The following is a 19505-nucleotide window of genomic DNA, read 5'->3' as shown; positions in this document are numbered from 1 at the left end:
ATGATTGTGGACATGAATTTTTTTTTCCTTCTAATGAACGCTCCCTAATGAATTGTTAAGGAAACATATGGGTAAAAAAAACATGTATAAAATACTAAGAAACATGTTTTTTTTTTCCTTATAAAATGTCATTTTTTAATGATAAATGAAATGTGAGAAATTAACGTTCAAATTCATATTCATAAAAAAGTAAAAACAACCTACACATTAAACACCCCCTGATAAATTGGATTCGAGACGCAAATAAATTATATAAATAAGTAAATATGTGTTAAGTATTGAGGTTCTTATTAAAAATGGACCAAATGAATTGGATTCCGCAAACAAATAAATTCCTATATATATTTTTCTTTTGGTACATCAATAGATTTATATCTTTACATTGCTTTGCTGGTTCACTCTTTTTTTTTTTAAGGTAAAATAAATGTAAGTTATCTATTCTATGAAATTGCTTGATTTTCCTATTTAGATCGGAGTATCACAACTTTATCTTAATTTTTTCTATTAAAAAATAATTATGTATTGATAATGATAATAAATTAATGAAATTGATACGTTAATAATTAATAATAATATTGCGATAAAGTATGCCTTCATTTTTTCTTTCTATATATTAAAATACAGTAAAAAAAATAGAAAGTCTTTTTATTATTCTATAAACTAATGAGTAAAAATGGAAGAAAAAAAAAAAAAAAAAAAGAAGAAGAAACATAATAAATTATTTTTAATGTAATAAAATGTTTTTTTTTACAAAAGAAAACTATTTATGACATTTAAAATTAAAAGGAAATAAAAAAAAAAAACAAAGGAGGAGGATCGGTTTCAATCAAATAAGGAGACATTTTAATCGCATAAATAGTGAGGTTATTTACGTATTTTATTTGTAAATATAAACAAAATATGATGATAAAAATAAAATAGGTAAAGAAATTAATGTAACAGAAAAATTTAAAGAGGAAATATTCTTCATCAAGTAATTAGTGAGAAGAAAAAAAATTACTTCGTGTCTCTCTTTAAAAAATATGACAAATCTCTCCGTTTTTCATGTGTTGTTATTAAAGGTAAAATAAAAAAAAAATATATTCTTTATTGTGAGACCCCCTCCCTTATTTTTCTCTCCCCCACTCTCTTTCACTCACTTCTCTTACTCACTCCTCATTTTCACTCTCTTCTTCCCCATTTTCCTTTCTCTGATCATGAGTGGCTGTGGTGAATCTTAGGAGCTGAGTAGTGGTGCTGGGTTTCTTGCTGAGCCGTGCGGAGCTTCCTCAAGCTTCTCCTACTTCCCCTTTTCTTCTCCGTTCAAGCTCGTTTTCTTCCCGAAGCTCGGATTCTCGCGCCGAGGTAAGGGAAGCTAGTTATTTTACTGTGTTTTGCTGTGACTGAGTGCTTAAACTCATTTGTTGTTTGATGATTGCTGACTTTTGAGCTGAGGTTGCTGAAAAATGGGGGTTTTGGGGGTTTCGGAAGTTTGGAAGAAATTTCGGGATTTTGATGATTTGTGATTGCATGCATGAAAAGCTGGTATTTTTGGGCTGTTTGATGAAAATAGGAACGTTTGGCTGGATTGCATGTGTATTTTCTGTTAAGTTTCGCAGGTTTTGGTGAAATTTCTAGGTGAATCGCGCTGGGCGCGATGATGACAGCGCTGGGCGCAATAGAATTTGCAGGTCTCTGGTTGAGAATTGCGCCGGGCGAGCAATTAACTCGCCGAGCGCGCATTTGTGTTTCAGAATTTGACTTTATAGTCATCATAAAAGTTGTAGCCTTGGATGTTAGCTTTCCAATGGCACTAGAATCACTCAAAAAGGAGTTTTAGGACTCCAGATATGGCTGTTTTAGTGAAGAGGGGTCAGGCTGCCAACTTTACCTATAGCTGTTGCGGTTTTTAAAATATTTAACAAGGTAGATGAATGAATTAAGACTTGGTGTCTTCGTGAGAGTTGTAGGAAATTTGATTATCTTTCATATGAGATAAGGATGAGCATGGTAGGAGTAGTATAACTCCTAATGCGCTGTTTGTTGTGATGGTTGCCATTTCACATTTAGTGATTTGGTTAAGTTTAAAGTTGTTTTAGGTGCGTAGGTGTATTGGTGTTGTTTGGGTGAGTAAGTTGACAAGATAGATGAGTTGTGAACAAGATGGTTGGGTCGTATTATGTGTTGAACATGTTGTGCGTTGTGAAGTTGTTGATCATGTTGTTTTAAGCTGTTAATGATGAATGTAATTGAGCTGAATGATGATATTGATGTGCTGCGCTGAGCGCGACCCTTGTCGCGCTGGGCGTGAGACTCCTTGGGAGTCTCTGTCTCGAGGGCGCTGAGCGCAATTTGGTTTACGCTGGGCGCGAGACCAAGGGAGGTCTCTTCCTTGCCTGCGCTGGGCGCGGGTTAGGGCACGCCGGGCGTGTGAGACTCCATGGAGTCTCTGCCTGGCCTGCGCTGGGCGCAATTGGGTATTGCGCCAGACGCAAGAGAGCTTTGGACTCTCTGGCTGAGTCTCGCTGGGCGCAGGCACGCTTGCGCCGGGCGCGCTGGTCCCTGGAGCCCTCTAGTTGTGCCACGCCAGGCGCGACCATGAGCGCGCCGGGCGCGTATAAGGATGTGAAGTTATATGCTGAATTTGTTGATAATATTGTTTCATGCTGAACTAAGCCGAAATTGATGAATATGATGGATGACTAGCTGAAATTGTTGTTTGATGATGTTGAGCTGTGTTAGGTGTATGTTGCTGTAAGATGCTTAGATGTGCTGTAAGACGCTGAGTTGTGTTATGTGATGCTAATGCTAAACTTTATTGTTTGAGTCGAGCTGAATTATATGCTGATAGTTGTTGAATTATGTTGTAATTGCTGAGCTGAGATGTAATTGATAAATATGTTGTGCTGACTAGATGTAAATGCTGAAATATGATGTTAAGCTGTAATAGATGTATATCGCTGTGCTGAGCTGGGCTGTTATTGATGATTTTAAATGCTGATTTATAATATGGCTGTGCTCTAGAATGATGAGCCGAGTTGTGAGTAGTAAGTTGTGTTGAATACTACTTAGCTGTGTTGTATGCTAATTTTGCTGTGCTGTGCTGTGAGCTGTTGTTAAGTCTCAATTATACCTCTTTCTGAATGAGATTTATTGTACAATTCTACTCATTCTTAGCACCATTGCAAGATAATTGTTCCCTTTTTGATTCATCTTTTGTGCAGATATAGCTAACCCATTTTAGCTAACAATACCTTAATACACCTCATTTTTTGTGCAAGTATTGAGCTAGAGATTTGAGGATTGAAGATCTGTGGGATTGAAAACATAAGGAGCCAAGGAGCAGAGCAGAGCGGCTGCGCCGGGCGCAAGATGACGCTGCGCCGGGCTTGAGAAGAACAGAGCAGTGGATCTCTAGAAGTCATACATGCGCCGGGCGCGAGACTTCACCACGCCGGGCGTGATCAAGGCAGAGAGTACCTCAAAACTCTCTGGAATGAATTGCGCCGGGCTTAATAGAGAATTGCGCCGGGCTTTCTCTAAGGCAGAGAATGCTGGAAAGCCTCTGGAAGACATTGCGCCGGGCGTAAAAAGGAATTGCGACGGGCTTATAATGAGGCAGAAAGTGCTCAGAAGACTATGAGCCGGGCGCGAAACCCTAATCTGACCTCCCAGGCTCGTATTTGAAGCCATTTTCGAGGGTTTCTCCCTCATTCACACATTGGACGAGTTTTAGGAGCTGTGGAAGGGATTCCCGGAGCTTGGAGTTGTTCGTGTGTGGGTCTTTCCTTCGGTTTCTTCATTTCTCCCTTCATCTCTATTTTGTTTTGCCCTCAATTTTGAGTGGTTCCACCCATTTTTGTAGGGTTAGATGTAACCAACGAATTCTAGTGTAATCCTAACGTTTTCAATGATATATATATATATATATATATATATATATGTTGTTCATTCATTGTTGTGTTGTTTCTATTCTTAATGCTTGCCTTGGATTGATTCTCCTTGCATGATATAGGTTCCATGGGTATTGGAAAATAACCTTTGAAACTAGTTCTGAAACATATGCCTAGTGGGAAATGTATCTAGGAATGGAGCTTGACCCATTAGTAGTCTTAAACCCTAGCCCGTAATGCGGGTGTAGATATTGGATACTCAAGGGATTGATATTCAATATCCACACCTAGGCTCTTGCTCTAAGGGATTAGGTTTGAGTAAACTATTGGGTTGACTAAGCAATGAATTTAACAAGAGATTAAGGATTCATTAGTTTAACGTTTGGTGAAATCTGACCCCACAACCTCACAATACCACAATATCATTTCTAATCTTTTCCACTCACAACCAAATATTTTTATAATTTTCATTCTAGTAGTCATGATCTTTAATTCACATTCACATGACAAACTACAAATTGGAATCATTCTTTAGTCACGAATAGTCAATAAATGCTTATGTTACCTTCTAATCCCTGTGGATACGATATTTTTACTACTTGAACGGCCGGTATACTTGCCGTGTTTGAGACTATTAATAGAATCTAACTGATTTATAGATTAAAACAAAAGTGTTTAAACGGAAATCTCAACAAGTTTTGTTGTGCTGTTAGTTGCTGAGTTGTATGCTTTGTTAGCCACTATTGTGGTGCTGTTATAGCCGCTATGTCGGTGCTGTTAGCCACTATTGTGGTGCTGTTATAGACGCTATGTCGGTGCTGTTAGCCACTATTGTGGTGTTGTTATAGCCGCTAAGTCGGTGCTGTGCTCTGTGCTGATAGGAACTGTTGTAGGCCGTAAGGCTAAGCTGTTGTAGGAGATCTCTGAGCTGATATGCGTGACGACGCATTGTGTGTTTACTACTATCTATCGATGTGTATTGTTGTTATTGTTGAATGATGTGAGATGTGTGTTGTTATGTATATATATATATAGCTGATGTTGTTAAGCTAATTGATGTTCTAATAGTTGTAGCTGTTTACTATTCTTAAATATATATATATATATATATGTATGTTGTTTCTTTTCACTAGCTTACCCTTGTTGTTTCCATGTGGTTTGGACTGCGATGATCATACTATGTATGGGAGCAGAGCAGGGATAGGTTGGTGGCTTGTGGCAGGTCGGTAGCTGACAGATAGAGCTTATTTCTTATGGATGTTTTGGTGTTTTAGCTACTTGGTGTAGTAGCTATGGATGTATTGTTGTACATTTTGAATCTAGTCAGACTTAGACATGTATATATGTATATTCTAGACACTATATGTATACACTTGTTCTTTTCTATCCGGTTTCAGGTGTACGGTGTAGTGTGTAGTGATCAGCCGGGTCGTTACATTTATCAAGTTATTAATGAGAGAAAAAATAAGACATGAACTAAAAAGGGAGAATGACAAATATCTATCCAATTTGTGGTTATTAGAGATTTATGTATTATTATTAAGAATAAAATATGAGATGTAAAAGTGAATACTAAATGAAATAATTCTCTTTATTTATAGATATTAAAAAAAATATTTCGTGTCTTTTAATGTTTATTTTAAAAATAACATAAAAAATAATTGAGTGAATAATTATTTTAAAAAATAATAATTATTAAAAAATTATTGGTTTTTTTTTAATTTTATTTTTTAATAACAAAAAGGTATAATAATGTGCTAAATATTAAGAAAAAATTATTACTACAAATATATTTTTTTATATCAGTATTGATAATCAATTATTCCTATTTTTATGAACTAAATGTTATATTTTCAAGATATCTATACTATATATAAAGGGGATACCTCCTCTAGTTTCCACATTTTTTTAGACATTTATACTCCTCTATTATATTTAATTTTTTTCATCATCATATCTCTTAAAGATAAAGATAAAATAGAAGAAAAAAAATATGCATAAAAAAATTAAATATCCATTATATCAATAATAATTATCCTCTTATTTTGTAACTACTTATCGTCTCCATCTTGATTTAATATTTTTTTTATATAATTATACATCATTTCAAGATTTACATGTTGCAACTTGCAACCTTTATTATTTATATTTTATATTATTTTTAAACAAAATACAAAGAGACACGAAATGCTTAAATATCACTAGTAATTTATAATGAGGTTAACAATTTTTTTAATATTTGATTTTATTATACTCCTTTATATATATATATATATATTATCTTGGTATGTAATGTTAAAAATATTGTATAAAAATAATAATGAAAATAATTTTTTAAGATGTATATTAATTTTAGCAAAATTTATAACAACTTTTAAAATAATAATTAAATACACAAGTTAAGAGATATATTGTTAAAAAAGTAGTTTGAATCTTTTAAGAGGATAAAATATTTATAAGAAGGGAATGTAATGTAATATTTACATCTCTAAAAATATATTAGTGTAAAAATTATTTTTGTAATAATTTATTTTTTATAATGGAAGTTAACAAAATTTATAAAAATAAATAAATTAAGGGGGTGTATTGGATTAAGATTTTAAAGGACTTTTTTAGTGAAAAAAAATCCTGCGGATTTTAAAAGACTTTGCAGGATTTTCATGACTTTTAAGATTTTGCAGGATTCTAAAAGATTTAAAATCAGGATTTTAATGGATTCTACAATACTTTTAAATCAGGATTTTAATGGATTCTGTGGAGTTTTGACATTTGATAAGATTTAAAAAAAAATCATACATTCAAATTTAAAAAGAGTCAAAGATAAAAAAAAAACAATAATGTCTAGATAAATAATAATAATAATTCACCTTAATATTCTATCATCTTTTTATAGCATCCACTATCAATTGTAACAATTCATCGGAATCCTCCTTGATCCAAGCTTCATAGTTTTCTTTTTATTTTCCTTTTTCTTTATTATTTCCATGTGAATCTCCCATTTGAATTACTAAAACAATATATGTTGAAAACTAGTTATATAAATAATTATGGATAAGGGACAAAATCAATAAAATTATATTATTATTTTTAGAAGCACACCAATTATACAAGATCGAATATATCTTGGCTATCCAAATGGATCAAATAACTCAATCATTATAAAAAAAATGTAAAAACGAAAATATAGAAACAAAAGATAATTTTTTATATAAAAAAAATCAGTATATTCGATACTGAGAAAATATTTAGATATATAATCTTTTTATATAAACAGAAGTATTTAGATATAGAGAATATATATATATATATATATATATATATATATATATATTATTTTAGTTATATATTATATGATAATTTTTAACGATATTTATAAATGTAAATTATTCTAACAAATATTTTAAAAATATTTCATTTTTAAAAAAATAAGCTAATGAAGGCATAAATCTTAAACCCTAAAAAATTAGATACTGTTATGTCTTATGTTAATTTTCTTTTTTAAAAATATAAAAAAATCTTAATTTCACAATATAAAAATAAAAAGAAAAATTCATAGTAAAAAAAATAAAATAATTGTTGAGTCATAAAAGGAGGGATAAGATTAACAAATTCAAGGGAATGAGAGAGTTCGCAGTTTTTATGCTGAAAGGGTTATTCCCCCAACTAAGATCCATTTTCATCTCATTCTACTCACAGAAACCCCTAACAAATTTATCTTATATATATATATATTTAGAGATTATGATATCAATTTCATCTTTCACCTTTTTCTTTTTTTGACGTGTGTTATAAAAAAATTACCACTTAAAAGTTGAAATTTCAAGCATTTTTTTTGTTATATAAAGGAACAAATTCAACTACATAGAATAAAATAAAGCAAGTCAGTTAAAGAGAACGAACAGAAAAATAGAGCAAGTCAATGACACTATCACTTACATATTAGAGTTTCACAAAATAGGAGAATGAGATGAGAACAGTACTACAATATTATATATGAGCAATGAACAATAGTGTAATATTATTAGTAGAGAAAAAATGGAGAAGACAGGAGCATAGAAAAAAAAGATGAAAAACTCACTTGAAAATTATTGAAACACTTGAAAAATCACTTCAAACAATCCTTCAAAATCCGTTGGGTTTGGATGGGATTGTGTTATGAATCTGGTATTTATAGATAACACTAGAAAGTCCTTCAAAATTCCTCTCACACAACAATCCTTTAAAATCCTTATATTTTTGAATACTAATGGATTGTTTTTAAGTTGTAAAAAATCTCAAATGAATACCAATGGATTTTAATGGACTCTTTAAAAAATCTTGAAAATCCAGATTAAATACCACTGGATTGTTTTTAAGTGACATAAAATCCTGATTGAATACTAATGGACTTTTTTACTCAAAAAAAATCTTTTAAAATCCTACGAAATCCTAAACCAATACACCCCCTAAATATCATATATTAAAATTTGTTGAGGGAGATAATTATAATTTTTTAACATAAAAAAGAAGTATATTGTTCTTAAATATATAATTTTTATATAATCATTTACTTTGTGAATAACATTGTCATCCATGCTTCACAGTGGAAATGTATGGATTCTGCGCAACTTAACAACATACAAAAAAAAGTTCCCCAAATAAACATGTGTATATAATTGATTTGACCATGTAAAACAATTTTATACCATTATTTAATCATAATTTACCAAAATAATAAATTTATTGACATTTATATTAATTTATATTATTATATAAAAATACTTTTTTCAATAATTAGTTTTAGTTTTCACTTTAATAGGAACTATTTTAATCTTTGTTCATTTTATATAACTTTTTAAAACCACTTTTTCTTTTATCAATATTTTTTATGATAATTGCATATTCTTTTATTTTAAGATTATTCATAAATAATCGTGAATAAAAATATTGTTTTCTTTCAATACAATATAGGCATAGAATGCCTTTTTCATGTTAGTTAGTTTAAAAGTCATATAAACAATGATTTGTAATTAATCTCTTAATAAATTTATAAATTAAATATGTTTTTAGTTTTTAATAATTTTATTTTTGTCTCTTAAATTTAAAATTTAAAAGATTAAAAATAAATTTATCTTAAATTTAAAAGATTAAAAAAATATTTAAATTTAAATTTATTTACACTCATATTTGTCAATTCCCATGCATGTCCAACATTAATCGAGTAAAATTTGTGAATACCAATTGATACGGATCATAGAACGATGATTTATAAATTTGTGTATACTTTGACTATCAAAGTCTGTTCAAAGGATCAGTACTGTTTACGTGACAAAAGATTCAGTGCCCCAAAAATGTTTATATATATATATATGTGTATTTATGTATAAGGCACGAGAAAATCAATTCTTTTTAGGTTAGATCCTATCAACAATGTGCATTACAAACTAGGCAAATCCACAGCCTACAGTTTCTGTTGGAAATTGGGAATATGCATATGAGAATTCTTTGCATGTTCAAAAAACTGTATTAGCTACAGTAACTGATCAAATGTCTCACATTTATTATGTTATATCTTTTTGTCATAAATAAAACATTTCTTAAGGCTGAAAAAATGCACTTAGTTTGAAGGGACAGAGGATTTGGATATCTACCACCAATACTAGGAAAAATGGTTCAACCATCCTTTCTTTTCAAAAGTAAACACAGACACATTTAGAAAAAGAAAATAAAAACCTGTTGCAGATATTATTTTCATTGCCCCTTATGAGATTGACTAGTCCAGTGGCATATTGCTGAGTTTAGGGTTTTTCTTTAAAAGCCATTTAACATTATTTTTCTTTTAAAAAAAGTTATAGGCATATGCAGCATGTCATTAAGATACTGCAAATGGCCATTACAATCGGCAAAATAAGGAAAAGAGCAATGACTTTTGGAAATTTTAATATTTTAAACACAGTCAAAACTTCTAATTTCTTTCTATCTCTATTAATAGATGATAATTATAATTAATCAAAAACTACAGAAACATAAATAAATGAATAAATTTGTTGACATAAATGCATAATAAACGTACGCAATCACAAGAGCACAGCCACACACGCATGCAAAGAGTTTAAATTAAATGATCTTTACACATAATAGAAATGCACACAAATTTACAAATGATTCGCCTATGCTGTACTAGAATGTGAGAACTTAAGAATCACGAACTTTTCAATAACTTTCTGTACATGAAATTCCCCTGTTGATGACATTGTGTTTGGTTCTAGCATGTAGCCAGAGAGGGAGATGAAACTGAAGCAAAAATTGTACTCATTGATGGAGAATGGTAATTTGGTTCAGGCATTTTCTGTGGGAGAATTGGTAAAGGAGCTTCAAACTTAAGCACTTGAATCACTTGCCTCACAGATGGCCTTGATGTATAGTCTGGATTGGCACACCAAAGTCCAACAATCACTAAATGTTCCATTTGTTCCTCATCAAATGCTCCCCCAAGTTTTGAGTCTGCCACTTCAAGTAACTTTCCCAATCTATAGAACTCCCAAACCCACTCAAATATGGTTATTTGACCTTCATTGGCATTAAGATCAATTGGTTTTCTTCCACTTGCTAACTCCAACAAAACAACTCCAAAACTGTACATATCAGATTCCTTTCTAGCCTTCCCTGTAGTGAAATATTCTGGGGCTATGTACCCCATGGTCCCTGCTAGCATTGTGGTTTGTGTTCCTTTCTCATGATCAACCAACCTAGCTAAGCCAAAATCCCCAAGCTTAGCATTGAAACTTGAGTCCAACATAACATTGCTGGATTTTATGTCCCTATGAAGCACACACTGCTCCCATTCTTCATGAAGGTACAACACTGCCAAAGCCAAGTCCATTGCAATGTTGTACCTCATCTGCCATGTCAAGATGCTTTTCCCACGGTATAGGTGGGAATCTAAGCTACCATTTTGCATGAACTCGTATATAAGGAGGAGATCTTTCTTCATGTGGCACCAACCAATTAGTTGTACTAAATTCCTGTGCCTCAGCTGGCTGATGATCTTAACTTCCGTGGCATATTCCTTAATTCCTTGCTTAGATTCTCTTGATATTCTCTTTATAGCAACATTGGATTTTAAGTCTTTCAAATAGCCTTTATAAACACCACCGAAACCACCTTGTCCTATCTTTTGTGCTTCTGCAAAGTTACTTGTTGCACTTGCCAATTGTCTATAGCAAAATCTCTTGGGACCAATGCCCTTTTGGAATTCATCATCCATGCTCAGATCTACAAGGGAATCTTCTTTTTTCCCTTTAGCCCTCTTCCACATTAAAATACAAACCAACCCTAAAAGAAGCAAACTTGCAGCTACACCTATACCAACTTCTAGCCTCATCAATAAACCTTTGTTGCCCTCTTGTTTAGGGCTAATAGTAGCAGTGGCAATTGGTGAAGGACTAGGACTTTGGATTGGGGAGGTTGCAATTGGAGGTATCTGATTTGACACATTCTTGTTACTTTGTAAAGTTGAATGGAATGACCATGACTGCAGTGTGTTCATCTCAAACAAATATCCTGTAGCAGCTGAGAAGCCGAAAATAACCCACTCTGGTAGGTAATCTCTCAAATCAACATTGCAAGAGATATAACTTTTTATTTGCTTGCCATTGATTTCGTTTCCAGTGAAAGAAACGATTAAATTATGAGTACTTGCATTGTACTCAATTACACAATGATAAACTTTCATTTGTCTAATATCAATCGGCCATGGAACAGTTATGTGAGATCTCATAGAGTTGTAATTTATACCTACATGAAAGTCAGGTGGATCCCAAGAATTTTGGTGTGTATCAAACTCCACAGCCACAAATGGATACTTAGTTGAGTTCAATAATTGGTTTCCATCCACAAGACCAAGACCACCTCCTTCTTGTATCTTTCTTGAAAGTGGCAGCTTTGGATCTGCAAAGAAAAAAGCCAAGCCATCCCCAAAACTAGTATCATTTGAGAAAATGACAAAGGAAAATTTGGTAGTGAAGTCAGTGAGGTTTCCTGAGCTCATGTCCCAAAGGTGCAATGACTCAAAACTTGTGACTCTCCCAACACTGTAAGCATTGCTTTGGTACCTTGTGGTTGCAGTGAGTTGGATTTGTGAATGTGACAAAGTGGCATCACCTTCAATCTTGGTATCATCATACTCAAACCCTTGGTAGTGAAATGAAAGTGGGTTTACAAAAGTAATCAAAGGAAGTAAGAAAATGATTCCCATAGCATAACACGATGGAGCCATCTCCGGGTGAGAGTTGAATTTGAGTCTTGTGCAATTGTTCTACTTTGATTTTCTTATTTATGTAACATAGACAATGATCTTATTCATTGTTTTTATTGGTTTTGGATGTGTGTAATTGTCTTCTAGTTCTGCCTCATGTCACATTGCAATATAGAATTGAGCATGGCTACAATGACAAACCTATGCTCGAACATGGAATCAAGCTTTAGAGTTCATCCTTTTAATTAATAATCAATATGAATAAGTCACACAGGACCCTACGATATGAAGTCCAAATCGCTAGGCCTGCGGTGTGTACCATTTCAGATGATGAAATATTAATGAAATACATTCACTTTTTAATAATACTTCGAGCTTATTGTTTGATTATTCTATTTACTTTTTCCGACTATTACTCTCTTATCCCAAATTTCTGTCCGTTGAGACATGATTTTCACGGACTTTATTTTATAGCTTAACCTTAGGAGTAGGCACTCGGATTGGTACACTAACATTAACATTAACATCTCCAAATGTCGAATCACTTTTTTTTTTGTTTTTTCAAAATGGATGGTGTTTCACTACTTCTCGACCAAACTCAGACACACAACGTTTTTTTAATCCCAAAATGAAAATGAGAAAAGTTTCTGTATTTAATATCTCTACATTTGAGTTTTCATGATGCTACAAGTTTCCTTCCTATCGCAAGCGACGCCGAATGCTAAAGTACAATAAGAAAAGTTTTGATTGTTTTCTAACGGCAATGAAGATGAGAGAAATTTTAAATGGGAATGTGGTTTGAAACATCAGTTAAAAAATTAGCTTAGATCATTTCGATTAGGTCTATCGAAAGAGACTAATCCATTATACAATGGTGGACCGCAACATAAAAATTTAGTGAGAGAGATAAAATCGTGCTTAATTTGAATAAGAAAAATTTCTAATTTAAGTCAAATTAATAAATATTAAAAAAAAACTGCAATTTTTATTTATGTAATTGGTTCAGAACACACGGATGCATGTGATCAGAAATTTAACGACCAATTATGTAATTGATTCATTCAAAAAGTAATAATTGATTAGAGAATTAGTTTAAACCAAATTTTTATATTCAGTAATCCGATCATTTTTTTAACTCATCATAATTTTAGCTCACATATAAATCGTTATTATTTAATTTTTATCTTACTTTTCTATGTTAAATAACATATAGTATGCGTTTTTATTTTTATTTTTTTTATGATTTATATTATCTTATCATTTAATATAATATATTATTGAATACGTATTATTTTTCTCATTATGTTATATAGGTGTGAAGTCAAGTACTATTTAAATAAAGGATCATGATATATAGAATTTTTTTTTGTAAGTATATCTCTTTTTATTTATTTATTTTAAAAAAATTTAAAATATATTTAATCTTTTATTCTTTAATTTATTAATTTTATATCTTAAATTTTTAATTTAATATACTCTTCTTCTTCTTTACACACTTCTTTCTCTTTCCCTTTCGGTTTTTACATGTATCCCTTGCATTTTTTCCATTTTTTAAAATCTATTTTCGTAGATAATTTTGATATTTCAGAAAATATTTTCTAGAATAGTGAAATTAATATTTCAGTAATTATTTTTCAAAAATAGTGTTTTTTTTTACTTTTTAGAAAATTAAATTTATTATTCCAGAAAGAACTTTTCAAAATACTATTTTTAATATTTTAGAAAGTAATTTTCAGAATAGTAAAATCAGTGTTTCGGAATAGTAAAATCAACGTTTCAAAAAATATTTTTTTTAAAAGTGTATAGTTTTACATAAGTCTAGAAAATCTTTTTGAAATAATAATGTTTAGAAAATACTTCTTACAAGTATTTTAAAGATATAATTTCAGAAAATATTTTTCAAAACACTAATTTAACTATTTTGCAAAGTACTTTTCTGGTACTTTTTAGAAGGGTAAAAAGGGAAGGAGATGCTCATAGAAAAAATGTACATCTAGGTCAACACCTTTGATACTGTCAAGAAGTTATAGGCGTTTATAATGCAATCACACACCAATGTACCAATTCTACATCTCGGATATATGTGAAACCTGAAAGGAGAAAAAAAAGAATATATAAAAAATGACAAAATATTAAATTGAATATTAAAAATATAAAATTAAAATATTAAAAATATTTTAAAAATTTATTTATCTTTTTTAAATAAAAGGAGGTGTACTTATTAAAAAAAAGTGTATATATTATCATTCTTAAATGAATGGTATATTTAATAATAAACAAGAGAGAGAGAGGCCCAATTAAGATTTTTGTGACCAAGAGAAAAAGCCCAATCTAGTTGCTAAAACCCTTGTGAGTTTTTGCATCTATGTCACTGCGCTTAAACCTAACTAAAACGCCACCGTCGTCGCTCTCACTCAGCCACCACCGTCACCTTCAATTCCAAGTTCTCCATTAACGAGGTATTCCCAATCAATGCTATTTTATTTTATCTAAGCTTCGTCTATTCCTTTATGCCTTTGGATTTTTCCAATCATTGATTTGTAATTGTAATAGTTTCGTTTCATTTGAATTCGTTATTTTCTCTCTTGCTGACCCCATTTTTTGCTATATAAATCATTTCACGGTTTCGATTCCTAACTATCAAATTGGATAAACTTCGTTTACGTTGTAGATTGGGTTGTGAAAGATGAGTTTGATATCCCAAAATGCTCGCCCTAAAAATGAGGTCAATAAGAGCAATAAAGAGGCTGAAGGCGACGTTGAGAATAACGAAACCCTGAAAGTGAAGAAGAGGAAGAAGCGAGACGGCGAGGTGGAACAATTGGCAAAGGAACAAGTGAAGGAGATGAAGAAACTTGAGAACTTTTTGTTTGGTTCTCTCTATTCCCCTCCTGAGTTTGGAAAGGAGGATGATGAGATGGAGCCTGTGAATGCTTCTGAAAAGTTTTCGGATTTGTTCTTCACTGACCGTTCTGCAAACAATGTTCTTTCTGTTTATCGGGAGGAAGATGAGGACTTGTCTGAGGAAAGTCACAGTCATGATGATGATCTCGCTTTGCAAAGGAAACCGGTGTGGGTGGATGACGAAGAAGAAAATGCCACTGTGAACATAGCCAAGGTTAACAGATTAAGGAAATTGAGGAAGGGAGAGGATGAGGATGTGATCTCGGGTTCAGAGTACGTGTCAAGATTGAGGGCTCAGCATGTTAAGCTCAATCCAGGAACTGAATGGGCGCAAGTTGATAAGATGGATAGATTTTCTGATGATGTGTCGACGGATGATGAAAATGAAGCTGTTGTGAGCCATGGTTGCGAGGATGTGGATGATATTCTCAGGACAAATGAAGACCTGGTTGTGAAGAGTGGTGCAAAGTTATTGCCGGGACATCTTGAATACTCGAGGCTTGTGGATGCGAATATTCAGGATCCTGCTAATGGTCCCATAAGTTCAGTTCAGTTCCATCGGAATGCGCAGCTGCTTCTTGCAGCTGGATTGGACCGGAAGCTTAGGTTTTTTCAAATAGATGGCAAGAGGAACACCAAAATTCAGAGCATCTTCCTTGAAGATTGCCCCATTCGAAAAGCATCTTTCTTGCCAGATGGGTCTCAGGTTATATTATCTGGAAGGAGAAAGTTCTTTTATAGTTTTGATTTAGTTAAGGCTACAGTTGATAGAATAGGTCCTCTGGTTGGTAGGGAAGAGAAGAGTTTGGAGGCTTTTGAGGTGTCTCCTGATTCTCAAATGATAGCATTTACAGGTAATGAAGGGTATATTTTATTGGTTTCAACAAAAACAAAGCAATTGGTTGGTACTCTGAAGATGAATGGAACAATCCGTTCCTTGGCTTTTGCTGAGGATGGACAGCAGTTGTTGAGTGGCGGTGGTGATGGCCAGGTTTACCACTGGGATCTGAGAACAATGACTTGCATGCATAAAGGTGTAGATGAAGGTTGCATAAATGGCACAGCTCTTTGTACTTCACCAGGTGGAACTCATTTTGCAGCTGGTTCAGACAGTGGAATTGTGAATATTTACAATAGAGAGGAATTTCTTGGGGGCAAGAGAAAGCCTGTCAAGACTATAGAGAATTTGACTACGAAGGTAGATTATATGAAATTTAATCATGACTCCCAAATATTAGCAATTTGTTCAAGCTTGAAGAAGAGCAGCTTAAAATTAATACATATCCCATCGTATTCTGTGTTCTCCAACTGGCCACCATCAAACACAACCCTGCATTATCCTCGCTGTATTGATTTTAGTCCAGGTGGTGGTTTCATGGCTGTGGGAAACGCTTCAGGCAAAGTGTTACTGTATAAGTTGCACCATTACCAGCATGCCTAAGGCAGATTTGAAATACTGGCAGGTTTCGAGAGTTTTGTTGTATTTTTTTTTGTTGGAAAGTTGAGACTTTGTATTTTAACATTAATTAATGAAGCTTCATGAGCTTCCTCTTAAAAAGTTAGAAGTAATTCAGCTTCATATTTTTAATCGTCAATTTTATTGGGACTTAACTTTATTATTCCGTTAATTTCTTTAGTATTTAAAATTAATCTTCATTTCATTTTTTGTTTATTATAAACTGAGTATTGTCATGCTTTGAAAGGTTTATTATTATGATATCAGGCGTATCTTTAAGTGGCATGGCATGGTTGATATGTGATTTGATATATTTATTGTGCATTCATATTGTTTACTGTAATTGTAGCTGGGGTGCAGTTTATATGAATGTGTCCGCTTTGTGTACATGGTTTTGATTTGCACCTGAGATTGCCATGCATTATTTCCATGGTGTTACTGAATTTTCAGCTTTTATTTCCATTTATTATTTTTCCTGTTTCTTTTGTCATCATTTTGTTTGTCAGTTTCTTCAGAAATGAAAGATCATTGAATATGCAAAATCTCAAATGTTGGAGTACCATTTAATTGAACAGTTCTTCTTACAATTTTTTGAACAAACTCTTTAAGAATTCGTTGAAAGGTATTAAAAATAACAAAAAGGATTGCAGATTTTATTTCTTATTTAATGAATCTCATTTATAGTTTTATACTATAAATCTATAATTTTATAGATTTTACGAAATTTGTTAAACCCGGGAGACAAGATTTTTTTGTTCATTTAGCAAATGAGAATTTCAACTCGAGGGAGTCACGTTAATGGGACGTGTTGTATCTAAAACATGAATCACCATAGATTCCAAGAAAAAAAATTCACTAATAATAAAAAGTAAGGCAAAATAAATGTTTGAAAATTTGTCCTAAATCATTTATAGGACGTGTTGTATCTCAATCTTTTAAATCTTCTTGTGTCTCAAATTTGTCCTAAATTTTTAAGAGTTAATCACTTATACACTGTCAGTGTAAAGTTTTTTTACACTGACAACTAATTAAATATGTTAATAGTACCATGTTATTTGCTTATTTAATTAAATTAAAATAAAAAAGACACTATTAACAAATCTGATTGGTTGCTAGTGTAAAAAACTTTACACTGATAGTATATAAGTGATTAACTCAATTTCTAATTTGTTTGGATACAAAAGTGATTCAAGAGGTTTATATAAAAAGAAAATTTATGAAAAGATTTAATTCTATTTATTTAAAAGTTGAGAGATTAAATTTATATAAAATGATAAAAAAAATCTAAATTTTACATATATAACAGTGGAGACTAAGATATAATTAAGTTTATTTAATATTTATGTCACTCAAATGCAATGACATAAAATACTTATTTGAACATCATGTACTTCTCTCATTAGTAACTAAAATCTTAAAAATATTATTGTGGTGATACATAATTTTCTAAAATTAAGTTAATTCTTTTTGTACTCATTAATCCGGTCTACAATCACCACACATCACATAAGATAATTTATGAGTAAAAGAGTATAACAACTTAAAGTCTTTTTTTTTTTTTTTTTTTTTTTGTAAATCAAGATATTCTTGACTGAAAATTAAAAACTAATCTATTGAAGTATTGAATTTTATCTAAGGATTTGATGTAAAAGTCTATTTTAAAAAAGAAATAAGACTTTAAGAAGAAGATAACTTGAATACCCCTAAATATTTTGGTTAAAAAACATATCGAAAAGTATTCTAAGTAACTCGAATTAATTCAATCTTGTAATTGTATTTTGACAACTTATGTTGCTCTTCGGTTACAAATAAAACTGGTGGAGTTTAACAACTTAGGAAAGCAATATATATTTATTCAAGGTAACATAATGATTCATTGTAGTGTGTATTATAACATGTGTCCAAGTAGTACATGAAGTAACAAGGGGGAAGAAAAACAACAATCCAATGCATACAATAGATGGAAGAACAAATGAAAATGAAAGATTAAAATAAATACTACACAACAAATGTATATGTAACATCATCACATATCTAATAACAGAAATGCCTCTAATGATCACTGGATGCTGGAACCAAACTCCAATAATAAGTGCTTATTGAACATTATAAATTCAGGAAGAGAAGAAAATCTTTCAGGGAGTGGTGGGTGGAGTTGGTGGAAGAGTGATCTGTGGAAGAGGTGAAATGGTAGGAAGAGGTGGGACAGATAAAGGTGGAAGAGTGATCTGTGGAGTTGGTGGAAGGGTGGGAAGTGGTGGAACAGATAAAGGTGGAAGAGTGATATGTGGAGTTGGCGGAAGAGTGGGAAGAGGTGGGACAGATAAAGGTGGCAAAGCTGGTTTAGGCACAATGGGAATGTTTGGAAAATTTGGTCTGGGAAGGCGAGTTGCTAGGCTCATGTTGATCATGCTCGAGAAGGTCAGAGCAAGAAGGAAAACTGTAAACAATGATTTGCTTGAGGCCATATCTGAATGGATTAACAAGATAATTTGCAATGTTTTGCTTTGAGATTGTGTGAGAAGCTCAAGGATAGTGCATGATCTTAAATAGTCATATAGGACTAGAGAGGTAGGTGATGGGACACTCGGCAAATTTGTATGGTTTCGGTTCAACTTTGTTGGAAGAACGAAGTAGATACCAATCTTTTTCGATGGTTTACCTTCATGAGTAAATCATTTTATTATAATTGGACCAACAAGATTTTTTTTCTCTTTCTAATATTAAATTAAAGCCCTCAATTAATATTTAAATGTTAGATGACCACTTTGTATTTTATATGTAATATTGAGATATATACACAATTTTTTTTTGTCTATAGACATAATTTATGTAATATCCTAAAATTGATAATCAAAATTAATTTGTATTTATTGAATGTAATTTTTATTGACTAGATATTATTTATATATTGACGAGAATGAAATCTAGAAGCTCCAATTATCACGGTATGATGGTTTTATTTATAATATTTTTTTTATCCGGGAAGAATTGGAAAGAAAGAGAAAAATTCAAGAGTTTAGTTGGTTCACCCTTA

The 19505-nt window shown here is 31.8% G+C and overlaps 2 protein-coding genes across 2 annotated transcripts; one reads left to right on the top strand and one right to left on the bottom strand.

Moving 5' to 3' along the window:
* Positions 1-9614: 9614 nt before the first annotated feature.
* LOC109803873 (L-type lectin-domain containing receptor kinase IX.1) lies at positions 9615-12129 on the bottom strand. The gene has a single exon (XM_020365543.3). The coding sequence runs from the start codon at positions 12127-12129 to the stop codon at positions 10117-10119; it is 2013 nt and encodes a 670-aa protein (XP_020221132.1). The 3' UTR covers positions 9615-10116.
* A 2277-nt stretch (positions 12130-14406) lies between these two features.
* On the top strand, positions 14407-16607 carry LOC109803466 (Transducin/WD40 repeat-like superfamily protein). The gene is made up of 2 exons (XM_020365055.3): positions 14407-14567; positions 14780-16607. The coding sequence occupies exon 2, from the start codon at positions 14795-14797 to the stop codon at positions 16451-16453; it is 1659 nt and encodes a 552-aa protein (XP_020220644.1). The 5' UTR covers positions 14407-14567; positions 14780-14794; the 3' UTR covers positions 16454-16607.
* The last annotated feature ends 2898 nt before the right edge of the window (positions 16608-19505 follow it).

The sequence above is a fragment of the Cajanus cajan genome, chromosome 1, assembly GCF_000230855.2.
Source record: "Cajanus cajan strain Asha chromosome 1, NIPB_CcT2T_4, whole genome shotgun sequence".
Taxonomy (NCBI): domain Eukaryota; kingdom Viridiplantae; phylum Streptophyta; class Magnoliopsida; order Fabales; family Fabaceae; genus Cajanus; species Cajanus cajan.
Note: the sequence above shows the minus strand (reverse complement) of the source record. Positions and strands in the feature narration are given on the sequence as shown.